Here is a 19,504-nt window from a genome sequence, read left to right on the forward strand (position 1 = left end):
TGCAGCGGTTGGATGGATTGTTCTATATATGTCTATGAGGTCCAGTTGGCTGATTGTGCCCTTTAGGTCTTCTGTATCTTTGCTGAGTTTCCTTCCATCTTCTTTTGATGCTTCCTGCATCGTTTAATATTTTCCCCATAGAATCCTTCACTGTTGCAGCTCGAGGCTTGAATTGTTTCTTCAGTTCTTTCACCTTGAGGCATACCGAGCGTGTTCTTCCGTTTTGGTTTTCTATCTCCAGCTCTTTGCACATGTCATTATAATACTTTACTTTGTCTTCTTGAGCTGCCCTTTGAAATCTTCTGTTCAGTTCTTTTACTGCATCATTTCTTCCTTTTGCTTTAGCTACTCGACATTCAAGAGCAAGTTTCAGAGTCTCTTCTGACATCCATTTTGGTCTTTTCTTTCTTAACTGTCTTTTTAATGACCTCTTGCTTTCTTCATATATGATGTTCTTGATGTCATTCCACAGCTCGTCTAGTCTTTGGTCATTAGTGTCCAATGCATCAAATCTGTTCTTGAGATGGTCTCTGAATTCAGGTGGGATATACTCAAGGTTGTACTTTGGCTCTCATGGACTTGGTCTAATTTTCTTCAGTTTCAACTTGAACTTGCATGTGAGCAATTGTTGGTCTGTTCTGCATTCAGCCCCTGGCCTTGTTCCGACTGATGATACTGAGCTTTTCCATTGTTTCTTTTTACAGATGTAGTTAATTTGATTCCTGTGTATTCCATCTGGTGAGGTCCATGTGTATAGTTGCTATTTATGTTGGTGAAAAAATGTATTTGCAATGAAGAAGTTGTTGGTCTTGCAAAATTCTATTATACGATCTCTGGCATCGTTTCTGTCACCAAAGCCATGTTTTCCAACCACCGATCCTTCTTCTGTTGCCAACTTTCACATTCCAATCACCAGTAATTATCAACGCATCCTGATTGCATGTTTGATCACTTTTAGACTGCAGAAGCTGGTAAAAATCTTCAGTTTCTTCGTCTTTGGCCTTAGTGGTTGGTGCATAAATCTGAGTAATAGTCGTATTAACTGGTCTTTCTTGTAGGTATATGGATATTATCCTGTCACTGACAGTGTTGTACTTTAGGATGGTTCTTGAAATGTTCTTTTTGACTATGAATGCAACACCATTCCTCTTCAAGTTGTCATTCCTGTCATAGTAGACCAATATGATTGTCCAGTTCACAATGGCCAATACCAGTCCATTTCAGCTCACTAATGCCTAGGATATCGATGTTTATGCATTCCATTTTATTTTTGACGATTTCCAATTTTCCTAGAGTCATACTTTGTACCTTCCACAGTCTATTTATTAATGGATGCTTGCAGCTGTTTCTTCCCATTTTGAGTCATATCACGTCACCAAATGAAGGTCCCAAAAGCTTGACTTTATCCACGTCATTAAGGTCGACTTTGGGGAGGCAGCTCTTCCCAAGTCATCTTTTGAGTGCCTTCCAACCTGGGGGGCTCATCTTCCGGCACTGTATCAGGCAGTGTTCCACTGCTATTCATAAGGTTTTCACTGGCTAATTATTTTCAGAAGTAGACTGCCAGGTCCTTCTTCCTAGTCTTCCATTTCCTTCTTCCTTGTAGTTGGGTAATAATGATAGCTCTGACTGGAGCATATTAGAGGTTCAAAAAGTAAATTAGCATAGAGTTTTAGCCTTGTAGGTATATTGATACATGTAAGCTGGGCTTAGAAAAAATATTTTTTTTGTTATAGCTAACTACAGGGATATTTTTATAAAAAATAATAAATTTCTACTGAAATACTGCACAAAACTTTTATGCAGTCATTTTGGTGTCACCCCCTCTGACAGTGTCACCCTGTGCAGTCTGCATCCCGTACATCCCCTCTGGTGATGCTGCTGTGTAGAACATCGACTTTATGAACTATGTTATGCCAGTTAACTGAGTTGCCCCCCGAGACTATTGTCCTAAGTCTTCGAACCCAGAAAAACAATCTCATGAGGTATTTGGTTATATCTAAGAATTATCCATAACTGTGTCCCCTATATGGTTTGTTACATGTATGTATGAATATACATGCATGCACACACACCTATATGTGCATATACCTATGGATACATCTACCTTTGCACACATATATACCCACATATTCATACTGATACACATATATGCCTATATACATATTCATGTAACCACACACATATTTTCTGGTGGTAGTTGGTGTTGTTGCGAAATTATATTCGCCATATCCTTTACCAAAAATGTTCTTCTCTCTTGTGCAGTTCTTAGTGACATCATTTACCTTGTTCAAGCTGTGTTTACTTCACCCATGTTCGATGCTGCCTTTTCCATTACCAAAAATAATAAGTGTCTGCTATGTTGAGTATGCTTCCTCCTCTCCCCCCATCCCTGGTAACCACCTATGAGCATTGGTCTCTGTGTATTTATCTATTCTTGTCTTCTGATAAAAGTGCAGTCATACAGTATTTGTCGTTCTGTGATTAATGTCCTTTAGATCCATCCCTGTTATGTTTCGAGGGCTCATCATTATTCTTTATGGCTGCATAGTATTCCATTTATGTATGTAGCACATTTTGTTTATCCATTCATCCGTTGTTGGGAAAATTTGGCTGTGAATAGGAGAGAAAGTAGTTGCTTAAGGATTTATATGATAGGGAAGAACTAATGGAACGCTAAAATGACAATATTCTGGATGAGTGTGAGGATGAAAGGAATTAGAAGAACTGACAGAGGCTTACTAAGTCTTCCTACTTTGGAGTTAATTCCTCTACTAGATCCAAACAAAAACAAAGACCATTTGTGTTGAGTCACTTCTGACTCATGGTGTCAGAGTAGAACTGTGTGCTCCATGGAGTTTTCAATGACTGTGATCTTTCAGAAGTAGACGGCCAGGCCTTTCTTCTAAGATGTCTCTGGGTGGATTCAAACCTTTAATCTTTTGGTTAGTAGCTGAGCACTTAACCATTTGCAGCCAGGCCCCCATAATCTGGCCCACTCTTTGCTTTTATCCCATGCACAGGTGAGCACACATTCTCTGCCCTGGAGACATCCTTCATACTTTTACCCTTTCTTAGAGTGTTGCCATTGTTCCCTCACATACCTGAACCTTACCCATTCTTCAAAGCTGTTTTGAGTCTCCTTTCCTTTATGGAACCTTTCCTGAATTGGTATAAAGGAAGTACATTGGATTAAGAGTCAGAAGGTGTGGGTTGAACCCTTAGCTCTGCCACTATGTGTATGACCTAGAGAAAGTCACTTGATGTCTCTTTGCCTTGGTTTTCTTGTCACTAATGCCTACTCTGACTTACACTCAGGCTTGTTTAAGATTCACATGAGATAATGTTTGTGAAATGCCTTTGAAATTTCAAAACACAGCACCAGTGTGTGATACTGTGATTTACTGACTACTTTTTAAAAAATTGATTTCATTCATTCATTTATGATTTTTACTGAATAAGTTCATTCATTAATTTTTTTCACTGCCTGCTGTGCCAGGTGCTGAGGTTGCAGTGACGAACAAGTAAGTCCCTGTCTATGTGGGGCATTTGTTCTAGTGTTGGAGACAGAAAATGAACAAGTATATAATATTTGGTAGTTTAAGTACTAGAAAGAAAAATAAGATGAGATAAGGGGGTAGAGCAAGCTGAAGAGTTACAGGGAAGGGAGCTATTTTAGATACTGTTGTCAGGGGAACCTCTCTGAGGAGATGACATTTGAGTAGAGATTGAGTAAGTAAGGGAGTATGGCCACGTGGCCATCTAGGGGAAGAGTGTCTCGGGGCGGGGGGTGCGGGGCGGGGGGCAGCATACGCGAAGGCCCTGAGATAGGAACGTGCTCAGTGCGTTCTAGAAACAGCAAGGAGGCCAGTGTGACTTATAGGTAACCCTAAGGATGTCGTTATTTTGTGCTAAGGGTGATGGGAAGCAACTGGAGGGTTTTGAGCAGAGGAAGGACATGCCTTTATTTATTTATTTATGTTTTGCTTTTTGTTGTGGTAAAATGCACATACCATAAACGTTACTATTTTGAAGTGTGCCATTCAGTGGCATTTAGAACATTCGCAATATTGTGCAACCATCACCACTATCTAGTTCCAGAACGTTTTATCACCCCAAAAGGAAACCTCATGCCTATTAAATAGTTATTCCCCTTCCCCCACTCTACTCCTGTCAGCCACTGATGTGCTTCCTGTCTTTGTGAATTTGCCTGTCCGACCAGGCTTATGTTGACAGTGACCACTCTAGCCTGTGTGTGGGGAATAGACTGCAGAGGGTAGGCGCTGAAGCTGGAGACAGAGCTCTAGGATGGTGGCAGAGGACCAGAGGAGAGATGGTCAGATTCTGGACATTTTGAAGGTATCGCTGATGGAATTTGCTAATGGACTAGATGTTAAGGAGTCTGAAAGAGAGGACTAAAAGTGGTTCCACAGTTTTTGGCTGAGCCAACGGGTCAATGGGAGATTTTTACTGAATAGGGAAGACCAGGGAAGAGGGGATCGGTTTTTTGGGGAAATTGATCTTTTTTTGCTGATCTTATTTATACAATTTAGTACTTAATGAGAAAATTTTAATTAAGGCTGTAAGGATCTTAGAGATCATCTAGTTAAAGGTGGAAAATAATATGCAGGATTGAAAAAAGATACTTGTGCCCTGAGACCAGAACTGGATGGTGCCCGGCTACCATTACTGCACATTTTGATCAGAGATTCCATAGCAGAATCCTGATCAAAAGGGAGAAAATACAGAACAGAATTTCAGATTTGCATGGACTCCAGACTTCCTGGAGCCATGGGGGCTGGATGAGCCCCTGAAACTATTGCCCCGAGATAGTCTGTAAACCTTAAACCAAAAATATCCCCTGAAGTCTTCTTAAAACCAAACAATAGTTTAGCTTAACTAGTGAAAAAGGCCTGCCTTGAACATTATGCTCTTTTAAGAATTATCTATATGGGATCAAATTGACAACAGCAACTCTAAAGATTACATAGGAACCTCAGGGGGGAATGAGTTTATGTTAATGGGGGAGGAACAACTCAGAAAAGGAAGGTGAGAATAGTTGCACAACTCAAAGAATGTAATCAATGTCACTGAATTGCACATGTAGAGTGTGATGAATTGGTGTATGTTTTGCTGTGTATATCCTCAACAACGAAAATAAATAAAATTTAGAAGAAAAAAAAGATATTTGCCTCCCCCCACCATGATGAATCTTCCCCACTCAACCCCCAACCCCTTCAGTGCCTTGTCGACCCACTGCTGTTAATGAGCGTGTCATATTCCTCATGTGCTGGGCCAGAAAGAGGGTTGAAAACCACTAACCTGCTTAGATCCCTTCTTTTATACGTGAGAAAACCAGGGCTGAAGAGCCCAATGATACAAAGCGAGCTGTTCTCTTATTTTAGTTAGTAATTGCGTCCTGTGTGTTAGTCTCTCCTTTTAATTTGATCATAAACTCCTTGATAGCAAGAATTACGTCTTAAATTCTTTCCAGTTTTCCTTTGTACCTAGAACAGCGCTAAGTAATAATAGGCATCACCCCAAATGTTAAGTTGAGCATAAAACCTAATGAAAAGAAGTCTTCATACGGTAGCAACTGTGATCTTACCTGCTCTTCTTAGTAAAGGCGTATTCAAGGCTGGATTTCCCAGTAGGTTTGGGGCACCAGTAAAGGAGAAACAACAAAGCAAACAAAAAAGAGAGCTAAAGAATGATTGATTGATTGATTCAGTCTTGCAGAACTTAACCAAACGTTTGGAATTGGATGCCCAGAGAGAAAGCACTAAGAAATCATTTTTATTTTTGTAGAGCATGTAACTTTTGTGCATTACAGTTTAGTATTGCTTTGATATTGAATTACATGAGGGTGGGGCCAAAATAATTTTTTTCAGTGGTTAGGATTTTGGAGACCTTAATTCAGCTGTGGGAAACTCTTCCTATATGTCTGGTGCTTTCTTATATGTGTGTTTGATATCAATATTAAATTGTGCCCATTGTCACTGTGTTTCTCTAATTGGTGGTTTTTTAAAAGCATATAATTAAAGACTGTAGTTCTAATCTGCTGTGTTTGGAGATGGCTAAAAAATTCTTACATTTGTTTTTTTCTCTTTTCATGAAAATTTTAAAAAGTAATGCTTTTTTGTGTGACAGGAGCTGCCAGTGGGACATTCCAACCTTAACTTTAGAAGAGAAACGTCAACTGGGATAAAAATCAAAAACCAAACTCATTGCTGTCGAGTCAGTTCTGACTTATGGTGACCCCATGTGTTACAGAGCAAAACTGCTCCATAGAAATTTTTTCACTGTAATCTTAGTGGAAGCAGATCACCAGTCCTTTCTTCGGTGATATTGCTGGATGGGTTTGAATACAATACATTCATTTAAATGGATGCTCATAGCTGGTCACTGATGTACTTTAGAGGCGTTTTTATTTACCTCTGATCCATTGTACTGGCTTTTAGCCCTGGCTTTTGCAGTGAACTGTACACAACCCCGCATGATTTTTTTGATCTAAAGCTAGTCTCGCAGGATGGCATAAGAGTTAGGGGTATACATTGATTGTAAACTTCCTTCCTGCCTTTCTTTTCCCATTGCTTTCTGCCCCCGCCTTCAATGCTAGATAAAATCGAATGATTATTAGAAGGAATAAATCTGAAACCTTGACCTTTTGGATACTTGAGGTCAACCAAGTACAGCAAGGCTTATAGAAACACGTCTGTCCTTTTGATAAAGTAGAAAAAAGCCGTACTTGTGTTTGACATGTTAGTACTTTTGAGTAGAGAGGCAAGCGCTGTGTTTAAAATTTTAGTCTAAGGAATCAAAAATTTTCTTTCTGCTTTACTTAAGTTTGTCTCTTAATACATATGGTATTCTTCTATGGGTTTTATAGTTCTAAACTAAAAATGAAATTGATATATCCTTTTGGGACATATTCCTTTATTCAAAAAATAGTTTTTCATTGCTTCCTGTATATACACTGCAACAATTGGAACAATGATAAATTGTTAACATTTATTACTATCTTGTAAGATTATTATTATATCTAAGATTATTATCTTCCTAGCACTGATTACATTAGGCACTTTGCATACATTTCACACATTATTCCCCCAACCAATATGAAAGCAGTACCCTTAACAAGAATGTGGAGCCCTGGTGGCGCAGTGGCTAAAAGCTCGACTGCGAACCAAAAAGTCACAGTTCGAATCCACCAGCTGTTCCTTGGAAACCCTATGGGGCAGTTCTCCTCTGTCCTGTAGGGTCGCTGTAATTTAGAACCGACTCAACCACAACATGTTTGGTTGGGGTTTGGTAACAAGAATGTGTGCTCTTTAAGGGCAGGGGAGCTTATCTCTTTTATCTGTATTCTGTTTCTTCTTTATCCCTGTTGATGACAACAATGCCTACCACATAGTAGGTGCTCAGTAAATGTTTTTCTAATAAATGAGTTATTTTGTTTAATCCTTACAACCACCCTATCAGGTAGATGTTATTCTTCATATGTTACTCTTGGTGGTGGAGCCAGGAGTGAAGCTTATGCTCTTAGCTGTTCACTCTGTGTTGTGTGAAGGGTAATTTTCAGTTCCTGCTTCTATCTAGTAGACATGAAACACATCTGTATAAAAGGTTAAATAATAAGGCAGCAGTTATTTCTGTACAATACAAAAGATGTCAAAGGGCTGGAAGGATTAAAAGCAACTGAGATATGAGTAAGTACATGTAAATCACCTAGAACTATTTCTGTACATAATAAATGCTTGATGTGTTAACCATTACTGTTTCTACTCCTGTATCAGTATCATCATCATTGTTATTTTTATGAATCCTATGAGATGTCTAAAGTATCTAAAGTGCCCATGTCTGGGTTGAAGTAGTCAGAGATGGTTTAACGGACAAGATGATCCTTGCAGCTGGGACGGAAAGTAGGCAGGGGGGAAAGGAGAGGAGAGTATAAATGCGAAGATTCCTGTAAACATGGAGATCGAGGCAGAAAACGTGTGTTCCTTCTTCCTCGAACAGTAAGGAGACCAGTATGTCTGGCACAGAAGGGGCATGTGGGTTACTAGAGGGAGTAAAGATTAAGATTGACAATTCAGAATTGTTTATTATGTTATGAATACTACATTATAGTCATAAAATCGAATTTGAAACCCTGTGAGCAACCAAATACCCTTTAATGCAAAACATAAAATTACATGGTCATTTCTTATGCTAGAATCTGTAGTCACAACATTGTATCTGCTTGAGAAATAATATTGCAGCCTTTGGTGTCACGTGGCCTGTGAGACAAACTTTATCCTAATAAAAAGTCACTTCCATTCAGCTTTGAATGGAAGTTTTTGAAATTTAAGAACCTAATTTACCAACCTCTTCCAGTGATTGACTCAAATGTATCTGTAAGGATTAGTAAGCGTTTATAGATGCTGCCGTAGACTCCTTAACAGGCTGGAGTCCTCTAGGAGATCAGGCTTGTGCCTTATCCATCCTTGTATCTCTTCTAGTATTGACACAGTTCCTGGCATAAACAAAGAATGCAGTAAATTGTGGTTGAATTGAATTTTTGAAGCCCATGAAGCTGGCCACTTCTGCATTTGTGGGACTAATTTGCAACTGAGCTATATCTTTCGCAATCTGTAACACCTTTAATGTTGTTCTTAGGTCCAGCCTGATGACTGGAGGGGCTAAGCAAGGAGCATCCAACCCGTGGCTCCTTGAGGAGCCAGAGGAGACGAGAGGCTTAGGCTTTGACGAAATCCGGCAACAGCAGCAGAAAATTATCCAAGGTACTGACACCCTCGGAGTGTGGGCTCAGAAGCCTGGCCAGATTTTGACTCCGGCCATGAGTGTTCCTTATCCCTGTTGAAAACTGGAGAGAAAGCTATTGGTCTTTCAAAGCTCTTGATGTTTTTGTGCCTTTGGCATACCTGGGGAATCGACAGCTGCTGTCATCCATTGGGGGCGCTCACTGAGGTAGTGGTTTTGATTAGCCGAGAGCAGAGAGAGCAGTGCAGAGTCTGATATGTCTACGGGAGTCAGATGTATGTGTCCCTTCCTTTTCTCTGCTGTTGGGAGTTATTCTCTGAACGTAAGACTCCATCTTTCTTTTGTATAAAAATAAGTCAATTTGGCTTTTACCTTTAAGTTCATCTTGTCTAACAGCTGTTAAACCTACTGATTATTATTATTATTTCTTTATTGTACTTTAGATGAAGGTTTACAGAACAAAGTAGTTTCTCATTAAACACATATTGTTTTATAACATTGGTTAACAACCCCACAACATGTCAACACTCTCCTTTCTCGACCTTGGGTTTCCTATTACCAGCTTTCCTGTCCTCTCCTGCCTTCGAGTCCTTGTCCCTAGGCTTTTGTGCCCCTTTATTCTCATTTTGTTGTATAGGCCTGTCTGATCTTTGGCTGAAGGGTGAACCTCTGGAGTGACTTCATTACTGAACTAGAAAGGTGTTTGGGGACCATACTCTCAGGGTTTCTCTAGTCTCTGTCAGACCAGTAAGTCTGGTCTTTTTTTGTGAGTTAGAATTTTGTTCTACATTTTTCTCCAGCTTTGTCTGGGACGCTGTATTGTGAGCTCTGTCAGAGCAGTCAGTGGTGGTACCGGGCACCATCTGGTTGTACTGCACTCAGTCTGGTGGAGGCTGTGGTGGTTGTGGTCCATTAGTCCTTTGGACTAACCTTTCCCTTCTATCTTTAGTTTTCTTCATTCTCCCTTGCTCCTGATGGTGTGAGACCAGTGGAGTATCTTAGATGGCTGCTCACAAGCTTTTAAGACCCCAGATGCTGCTCACCAAAGTAGGATATAGAACATTTTCTTTGTAAACTGTGTTATACCAATTGAGCTAGATATTCCCCAAGACCGTGGTCCCCGCAGCCCTCAGCATAATGTTTTATTTTTTTTTAAATATTTTATTGTCTTTTAGGTGAAAGTTTACACAGCATATTAGATTCTCATTCAACAGTAAATGGGTTTATATGTATTTCCCTGGATTTTTTTCTATACGTGCGCTTACATACATACAGTATAAACACACATATATTTTATATAAATGGGGTCATGATATACATATTATTCTACAGCTTGTTTTTTTACTTAATATGTGTCACAGACGTTTTTTCATGTCATTATGTACAGATATTCATATACAGATTGTTCCGTGACAGTGGTTACTGTCCCTACAGTGTGCCAGCAGTCTCACCATTTCCACCCTGCCTGCCCCATTTCCATCCATCCAGTTTCCTTACCCCTCCTTGCTTTCTTCATCTTTGCTGGTGGTTACATGTTGAACCTTTGGTCTTGTGTAGTTGACTGTTTGAAGGAGCATATTCCTCACGGGTGTTATTGTTTAGTTTTTAGGCCAATGCATTAATTTGGATGAAAGGTGACCTCGGGGGTGGCTTCAGTTTCAGGTTAAAAGGGTATCTTAGGGTGATAGTCTTGGAGGTTACTGTAGTCTCTATCAGTCCAGTAAGTCTGGTCTTTTTTATGAATTTGAGTTTTGTTCTACATTTTTCTCCCATTCTATCGAAGACCTTCTGTTGTGTTCCTGGTCAAACAGTTGGCGGTAGTAGCCGGACACTGTCTAGTTCTTCTGGTCTTAGGCTAGAAGAGTCTGTAGTTCACATCGTCCATGAGCTCTGTGGACTAATTTCTTCCTTGAGTCTTTGGTTTCCTTCACTCTCATTTGCTCCAGACAGGAAGAGCCCAATAGTCGTATTTCAGATGGCTGCTTACAAGCTTTTAAGACCCCAGATGCTACTCACCAAACTAGGATGTAGAACATTATCTTTATGAACTAAGTTATGCCATCTGACCTAGTTGTCCCAGGAGATTATGGTCCTGAGCCTTCAAACCCAGTAAATCAATCTCAGGAGCTGTGTTTCAATGTGTCTAGGAAGTATCTGATTTTGGTAAGTTTTGACATATGTGAAACCATCACTATGATCAAAATAACAAACATAATTATTACTCCCAAAAGTTTTCTTCATATTCCTTTATAGTCCTCCCTCTCCTCATTCCCAGGCAATTTTTGATCTACTTTCTATTACTATGAATTAGTTCCTGTTTTCTGTAATTTTATATAGAGAATCATATGGTCTGGCTTCTTTTACTGAACATTTATTATTTTAAGATTCATCCATGTTGTGTGTATCAGTAGTTCATTGTCTTTTATCACTGAATAGTATTCCATTGTATAGATTTATCACAATCAGTGTATCCATTCACATGCTGATGGACATTGGGATTGTAGTTTTTAGCTATTACAAATAAAACTGTTAGGAGCATTCATGTTCAAGTCTTTGTATGTACATAAGATTTCATTTTTTTTAGGTAAATACTAGGAGTGGAATGACTGAGTCATATAGTAGGTTTATATTTAACTTTTAACAAAACTGCCAAACTGATTTTGAAAGTAGTTGTACCATTTTATATACCCGCCAGAATCATATAAATGCTCCATTTGTACCACATCCTCAGCAAGACTTGGTGTGGTCAGTCTTTTTAATTTTTGCCATTCTAATAGGTATGTAGCGGTGTTTCATTGTGGTTTTAATATACATTTCCCTAGTGACTAATGGAAGCCCTGGTGGTGCAGTGGGTAAGAGCTCAGCTGCTAACTGAAAGGTCAGCAGTTTGAATCCACCAGCTGCTCCTTGGAAACCCTATGAGGGCAGTTCTACTGTGTCCTATAGGGTTGCTATGAGTCGGAATCAACTTGATGGCAAAGGGTTTGGTTTTTGGTTTAATGACTAATGACTGTCCTTTGCATGTGCTTTTTTACTATATGTATGTCTTCTTTGGTAAAGTGTTTGTTCAAATTGTTTACCTATTTTCAATTGGATTATTTGTCTTTTTTTGTTGAGTTATAAAAATTTCTCATATATCCTAGGTCCAAGTCCTTTGTCAGATAATGTGTTTTAGAGATATTGTCACCTACTCTGTGTCTTATCTTTTTCATTCTCTTAATGTCTTTGAAGGAGCAGAAGTTCTTAATTTTAGTGAAGTCCAGTTAATCAGTTTTTTCTTTTATGGATTGTGCTTTTGGATATATGTAAGAAATCTTTGACTAACCTAAGGCCACAGAGGTTTTATCCTAGAAATTTTATAGTTTTTAAGGTTTTTTTTTTTTTTAATTTTACAGTATTTTATTGTGTTTTTGGTGAAAGTTTACACAACAAATTAGGTTCCCATTTAACAGTTTCTATACGTATTGTTCAGTGACATTGGTTACATTTTTCACAATGTGTCAACATTCTCATTATTTCTATTCTGATTGTTCTGTTTTCATTAATCTAGCTTCCCTGCCCCCCTTACCTTCTCAGCTTTGCTTTAGGGTAAATGTTGACTATTTGGTCTCATATAGTTGAATTTTTTAGAAAGCTCAGTACTCACTGGTGATATTGTTTATTTTGTGAGCCAATTTGTTATTTAGCTGAAAGGAGACCTTTGGGAGTGGTTTCAGTTCCAAGTTTAAAGGATATCTCAGAGTGACAGTCTCGGGGGTTCCTCTAGTCACTACCGGTCCAGTAAGTGATTCCACTCCCTGCCTCTCCCATCCCTGGTAGCCACCAAAGAACATTGCTTTCTGTATGTATACCTATTCTTGTCTTTTTATGAAAGTGAGATCCTATAATATTTGTCCTTTTGTGATTGACTTATTTCACTATGAGCATACTGTCCACGTTATAAGATGTTTCGAGAACTCATCATTATTCTTTATAGCTGCATAGTATTCCATTGTATGCATGTACCACAGTTTTGTTTATCCATTCATCTGTTGATGGGCACTTAGGTTGTTTCCATCTTTATGCTGCATTGAACATAGGTGTGCATGTGTCTGTTCGTGTCTCTGATCTTACATCTCTTGGGTGTATACCTAGGAGTGGGATTGCTGGATCATAAGGTATTTCTTTTTCTAGCTTTTTAAGGAAGCGCCATACTGTTTTTCAAAGTGATTGTACCATTTTACAATCCCACCAGCAGTAGGTAAGGTTCTAGCCTCCCTACAACCTTGCCAGTATTGTTGTTTTTTTTTAATGTGGATTTTTATTTGTTCCTGAGCCGTTTTGGAAACAATTATCTTTTCTCTACTGAATTTCTCTACCTTTGTTAAAATCAATTGACCGTATGTGTATGGATCTATTTCTGGACTTTTGGTCTGTTCTGCTTCCATAAAGATTTACAGCCTTAGAAACCCTATGGAGCAGTTCTGCCTTGTCCTGTAGGGTCACTATGAGTCAGAATCAACTCGACAGTGTTGGGTTCTGTTCCATTAATCTAATTGTCTTTATACCAATACCCCACTGTCTGGATTATTGTACCTTTATAAATCTTTTAAGTCAGGTAGTATAAGCTTGCCAACTTTGTTCTATTTCAAAAAATTTTTGGCTATTTTAAGTACTTTGCAGCTCCATATGAATTTTAGAGTTTGCTTTCAATTTCTACAGAAAAGCCTCTTGGGATTTTGATCGGGGTTATATTGAATCTGTGGGTTAATTTGGGGACAATTGACGTCTTAATAATATTGAGTCTTCCAGTCTGTGAACATGGTGTATCTTTACATTTATTTAGTTCTTCTTTTTCTCAGAAATGTTTTATAGTTTTCAGTGTACATGTCTTGAACATATTTTATCAGACTCATCCCTAAGTATTTCATATTTTTATTTTATTGTAAATGACAATTAAAATTTTTAATTTCTCGTTGTTGCTAGTATGTAAACATTGATTTTTGTACATTTATCTTGTATCCTGCCACCTTGTTAAACTCACTAATTTGTTCTGGTAGCTTTTTTGTATATTCTATAGGATTTTCTACGTAAATGATCATGTTGTTTGCGAATGAAGACAATTTTACTTCTTTATTTCTAATCTGGATGCCTTTTATTTCTTTTTCTAACCTTATTGCACTGGCTACAAAATCCAATACAATGTTGAACAGAAGTAATGAGAGCAGACGTCTTTGCCTTATTCCTGATCTTAGGAGGGAAGCATTTAGTCTTTTACCATTAAGTATGATATTACTGTAGGTTTATTGTAGATGCTCTTATATCAGGTTGAATAAATTCCTTTTACTCCTAGTTTGCTAAGAATTTTATCAGAAATGATGTTAAATTTTGTCAAATGCTTTTACTGTGTCTGTTGAGGCTACTGGAGCCCTGGGGACGTAGTGTTGAAGAGCTCGACTGCTAACCAAAAGGTCAGCAGTTAAATCCACCAGCTGCTCCTTGGAAACCCTATGGGGCAGTTCTGCTCTGTCCTCTAGGGTCGTTATTAGTCAGAGCCGACTGGATGGCACCTAACAACAGCAACAACATTGAGGCTATTGTGTGGTTTTTCTTTTTTAAGTCTCTTAATATGATGAGTTATACTTACTGGTTTTCATATGGTAAACCAACTTTTCATTCCTGATATAAATGCTACTTAGTCATGATGTATTATCTTTTTAATAATATTGTTGGATTTGATTTGCTAAAATTTAGTTACAAATTTTTGCATCTTTTTTTTTTTCTTCTGGTTTTGGTATCAGAGTAACACTGGCCTCATATAATGAGTTGGGAAGTATTCCTTCCTTTTCAGTTTTCGGAAAGAATTTGCTGTTATTTCTTTCCTAAATGTTTGGTAAAATTCACCAGTGAAGCCATCTGGTTTTGGAGTATTTTTTGTGTGTGTGATAAAGTTTTTAATTACAAATTCAGTTTCTTTAATAGAGATAGAGGTATTCAAGTTTTGTAATTCTTGAGTGAGGTTTGGTAGTTTATGTCTCGTAAAGAATTTGTCCATTTCATCTAGTATTGTCAAATTTATTGGCATAAAATCATTAATACTTTATTATTGCCATTTTAATAATTATACAATCTGATATTGTATCTGTTCCTTCCCCCTATCTTTTAGGCTAGAAGTTATCAGATCTCCTCAAATAACTACTTTTTAGTTTGACTGATTTTTTTTCTATTATTTTCTGTTTTTCGTTTTACTTATTTTTGCTCTGATCTTTATTATTTTCTTTTCTCTGTATGCTTGGGATTTACTTTGACTACATCATGACTCCTAAGGCTTAATTAGCATCCATCCTGGATGGTCCGTCTGGATCTGGTCAGCCCGCACCCATTGGCTTCAAGGTGTGTTCTGGCTCTCAGGAACTGGGACCAGAGGACAAATTGTTTACTGCAGGGGGTTCCACACCTCACAATAAACATGTAGGGTTGTTTGGTCCTCTTGATGCATTGACCCCTTGGTCATTATGAAATGATCCTCTTTATCCCTGCTTAATAGTCTCTGCTCTGAAATCTACTTTGATATTAATATAACCACTCCCACTTACTTTTGATTGGTGTTAGCATACCTCTTTTTTCACTTTTAACCTATTTAAAGTGGTAGTTTTGTAGGCAATGTATAATTGAGTCTCACTTTTTTATTCTGTCTGACATGCTTTGCCTTTTTAATCTGTTTAGACCTGATACTTACATTTAATATGATTGTTGATGCAGTTGGATTTAAATCTACCATCTTGCTCTGTTTTCTATTGTCCCATCTGTTCTTTATTGTTGTTTTCTTCTTTAGAATATTTTTTATGACTCCATTTTATTTCCTTTTTTGGCTTATTAGTATAACTCTTTGTTGCATTATTTTAGTTTTTTTTTTTTTAAGGTTTTATAGTATATATTTTTAACTTATCACAGTCTAACTTCAAGTAATATCAGACCACTTCATGAATAGTGTAAGAACCTTTCAATAGTATACTTCAGTTTCTCTCCTCCTGGCCTTTGTGCTATTGTTATCATATGTTTTCCTTCTATATATGTTGTAAACTCCACTGTACAATGTTATTATTTTTGCTTCAAGCAGTCTTTTATCTTTTAAAGATATTTACATGTTAAGGATAAAATTCTTTTATATTTACCCACATAGTTATCATTTTTTGGTGCTCTTTATTCCTTTGTGTAGATTCAGATTTCCATCTAGCATCATTTTACTTCTGCTTGAAGGAATTTCTTTTAACATTTCTTGTAGTGCAGGTCTGCTGGTGATGAATCCTTTCACCTTTTGTAGGTCAGAAATAGTCTTTATTTTGCCTGCATTTTTTAAAGATGTTTTGGCTTGGGTATAGAACTCTAGGTTGAAAGGTTTTATTGTTTGTTTTTAAAATGCCAGTATTTTAAAGATGTTGCTCCAGTGTCTCGTGCTTTGTGTTGTTTCTGACAAGAAATAAATATGTCATTGTTTTTTCCCTTCCTCTTGCCTTTTTTTCTTGTCTGCTTTTAAGATTTTTTATTTATCACTGGTTTCAAGCAATTTGACTACGATGTGCCTTGATGTAGTTTTTTTTTTCTCCATGTTTCTTGTGTTTGGGGTTCATTGAGGTTCTTGGATATATGGGTTTGTAGTTTTCACAAAGTTTGGCAAATTTTTGGCCATTGTTTCTTTTTTAAAAAATTTTATTTTATTTTTTTGTTGTTGAGAATATACACAGCAGGACATACACCAATTCAACAATTTCTACATGCACAATTCAGTGACATTGATTACATTCTTCAAGCTGTGCAACCATTTTTCCTTTTCTGAATTGTCCCTCCCCTATTAACATGAACTTACTGCCCCCTAAGTTTCCTTTCTAATTTTTTGAGTTAACCGTTGTCAGTTTGGTCCCATATAGATAGTTTTTAAAAGAGCACAGTGCTCAAGGCAGACATTCTTTACCAGTTAAGCTAAACCATTATTTGGTTTTAAGAAGACTTCAGGGGATATTTTTGGTGTAAGGTTTAATGATTGTCTCAGGACAATAGTTTTGGGGTTCATCCAGCCTCCATGGCTCCAGAAATTTTGTATTCCATGAGAATTTGAAATTCTTTTCTGTATTTTCCTCCTTTTTATCATGATTCTTCCATAGAATCTTTGATCAAAACATTCAGTAATGGTAGCTGGGCACCATCCAGTTCTTCTGGTCTCATGGCAAAGGAGGCAGTTGTTCATGGTGGCAATTGACCACACATTCCATTTCTTCCTCCTATTTCTGACTCTCCTTCTTCCTTTGTTGCTCCAGGTGAATAGAGACCAATTGTTGTGCTTTGGATGGCCGCTTGCTAGCTTTTAAGACCCCAGGCACTATGCAAGAAACTAGGAGGTAGAAGAGAAACACTGAACACAATATTAGGCCAATTAACTGGGATGTCCCATGAAATCGTGACCCTAAACCTCCACACCAAGGAACCAAATCCCATGAGGTGTTTGGCTGTACATAAGAAGCCTCAGCAGCTGCTTTTTTTTTTTTTGTCAAAATATATGTCACACAACATTTACCAATTCAACTTTTTACAGGTGTACAACTTATTGACATCAATTACATTAATTGGCTGTACAACTATTACCCTTAATCAGTGTGATTTTTCCCTTCACCGTATGCTGAAACTCTATAAGCAATAACCACCCTTCCCCCATCCCTTCTGCTCCTGGTAACCACTAATAAACTTTGGTCTCTGTGCATTTGTCTGTTCTTGTCTTTTTATATAAGTGAGGTCATACAATATTTGTTGTTTTGTGATTATTTCACTCAGCTTAATGTCATCAAGCTCCATCCATGTTGTATCAAGACTTCATTTTTCTTCCTGGCTGAGTAGTATTCCATTGTATATATGTACCACATTTTGTCTACCTATTCATTCATTGATGGGTATTTACATTGTTTTCACCTTTTGGCTATTGTGAATAGTGCTGCAGTGCACAGTGGGATATATATGTTGGCTCATGTTGCTGCTTTCAAGTCCCTTGGGTATATTCCTAACAGTGGAATAGTATGTTCATATGGTAGTTCTGTTTTTAGTTTTTTGAGGAACCACCAAACTGTTTTCCATGATGGCTGCACCATTTTGCATTCTCATCAGCAGTGGATAAGGGTTCCAGTTTCCCCACATCTTCATCAACATTTGTCATTTTCTGGGGTTTTTTTCTTTCCCCATCTTAGCCATCCTAGTGGGAGTGAAATGATATCTCATTGTGGTTTTGATTTGCATCTCTCTGATGGCTAATGACTTTGCACCTCGTTTCCTGTTTTTGGTGGCCATTTGAATGTCCTCTTTGGTAAAAAGCTATTATTTTTTAAAGTATGTTTTTTTGTTCCTGCTCCCTTCAGGAACTCCAATTACATGTATATAAGCCCACTTGAAATTGTCCCATAGCTCACTGATTCTTTTTAAAATTTTTTTCCCTTCTGTATTTCATTTTGGGTAATATCTGTTACTGTGTTTCCAGGTTCACAAATCTTTTCTTCTGCAATTTCCACCTGCTGTCAAATTCATTCTGTGTCTTTGTCTTCTCATACATTGTATTTTTCTTTTCTAGAATTTCGATTTGGTTCTTTTTTTTTTTTTAAATATCTTCTGTATTTCTGCTTAACATGCTCTCTTGCCTCTAGCTTCTTGAACATATGGAATAGAGCTATAGTAACCATTTTAATGTTCTTGTCTAATCCTGTCATGTTTTGTGTCTGGGTTGTTTTCAGCTGACTGATCTGTCTTTTATTTGAGTTTGTTTTCCTGCATCTTTGCATGCATTGTTTTATCTGGATGCCAGATACTGGGAATTTTTCCTTGTTCAGTGCTAGATATTTTTATATTTTTGGAAAAATTGTTGAGATTTGTTCTAGGTTGCAGTTATTTCGGTCTTGCTTTAAGGCAGATGAGAGCAGCATTAATTCTAGAGCAGGGTTAGCAAACCACGGCCTGTGGCCAAATCCTGCCCACCACCTGTTTTTGCATGGCCTGCAAGCTTAGAGTGATTTTTGCATTTTTAAATAGTTTAAAAATAATCAAAAGAATAATATTTCATGACTTGGGAAAATTATTTGAAGGTCAAAGTTTAGAGTCTGTAAATAAAATTTTATGAGAATACAGACACTCTTAGTTATTTACATATTAGCTATGGCTGCTTTCCTGCTACAACGGCTGAGTTGAGTAGTTGCCCTAGAGACCATATGGTGCACAAAGCCTAAAATATTTACTATCTGGCCTTTTACAGAAAACATTTGCTGACCCCACTCTAGAGGTAATTTACTCCATTACTGAGCCAAAACCACTTTGAGTACTCTTATCTGAAGCTCCATGAATTATGAGGTGATGTGGGTGGTAGGAATAGGAACAATGCTCCAACTCATTTGAGCCCAGAGGAATCATTTCCTTTACCTTTGGGTGGTTCTTTCCCCAGCCTTGAGTGGTTTCCTTGCGTGCCCTGATCAATACTCAGCTGAAGATTCAAGGTGGACCCTCTAGTATTCTATCCTACGTACTCTAGACACATCGGCCTTTTTGGATTCTTCTCACCCCAGGGAGACTGCTGGGCTCCACCTGGATTCCATCTGCCTTTTGATTAGCACAGACCCATGTTCCTGAGTCAGGTTGCAGACCTTTTTTCAGTAGGTCTCTGTTTATGAGGTTTTTCTTAATTGGCTCCATCTAGTCTTTTTTTTTTTTTTTTGCAGACCCATTTTATTTTGAT

At 37.8% G+C, this 19,504-nt stretch overlaps 1 protein-coding gene across 1 annotated transcript in view; it reads left to right on the top strand.

The window, feature by feature from the left end:
• The window catches only part of STX8 (syntaxin 8), a 339,017-nt gene that overhangs the window by 69,991 nt on the left and 249,522 nt on the right, over positions 1 to 19,504 (top strand). The window contains exon 5 of the mRNA XM_004375986.1: positions 8,659 to 8,783. Within this exon, the coding sequence (XP_004376043.1) occupies positions 8,659 to 8,783 (125 nt within the window). The remainder of the gene's footprint in view (positions 1 to 8,658; positions 8,784 to 19,504) is intronic.

This window comes from Trichechus manatus, unplaced genomic scaffold, assembly GCF_000243295.1.
Source record: "Trichechus manatus latirostris isolate Lorelei unplaced genomic scaffold, TriManLat1.0 scaffold00040, whole genome shotgun sequence".
Classification (NCBI taxonomy): domain Eukaryota; kingdom Metazoa; phylum Chordata; class Mammalia; order Sirenia; family Trichechidae; genus Trichechus; species Trichechus manatus.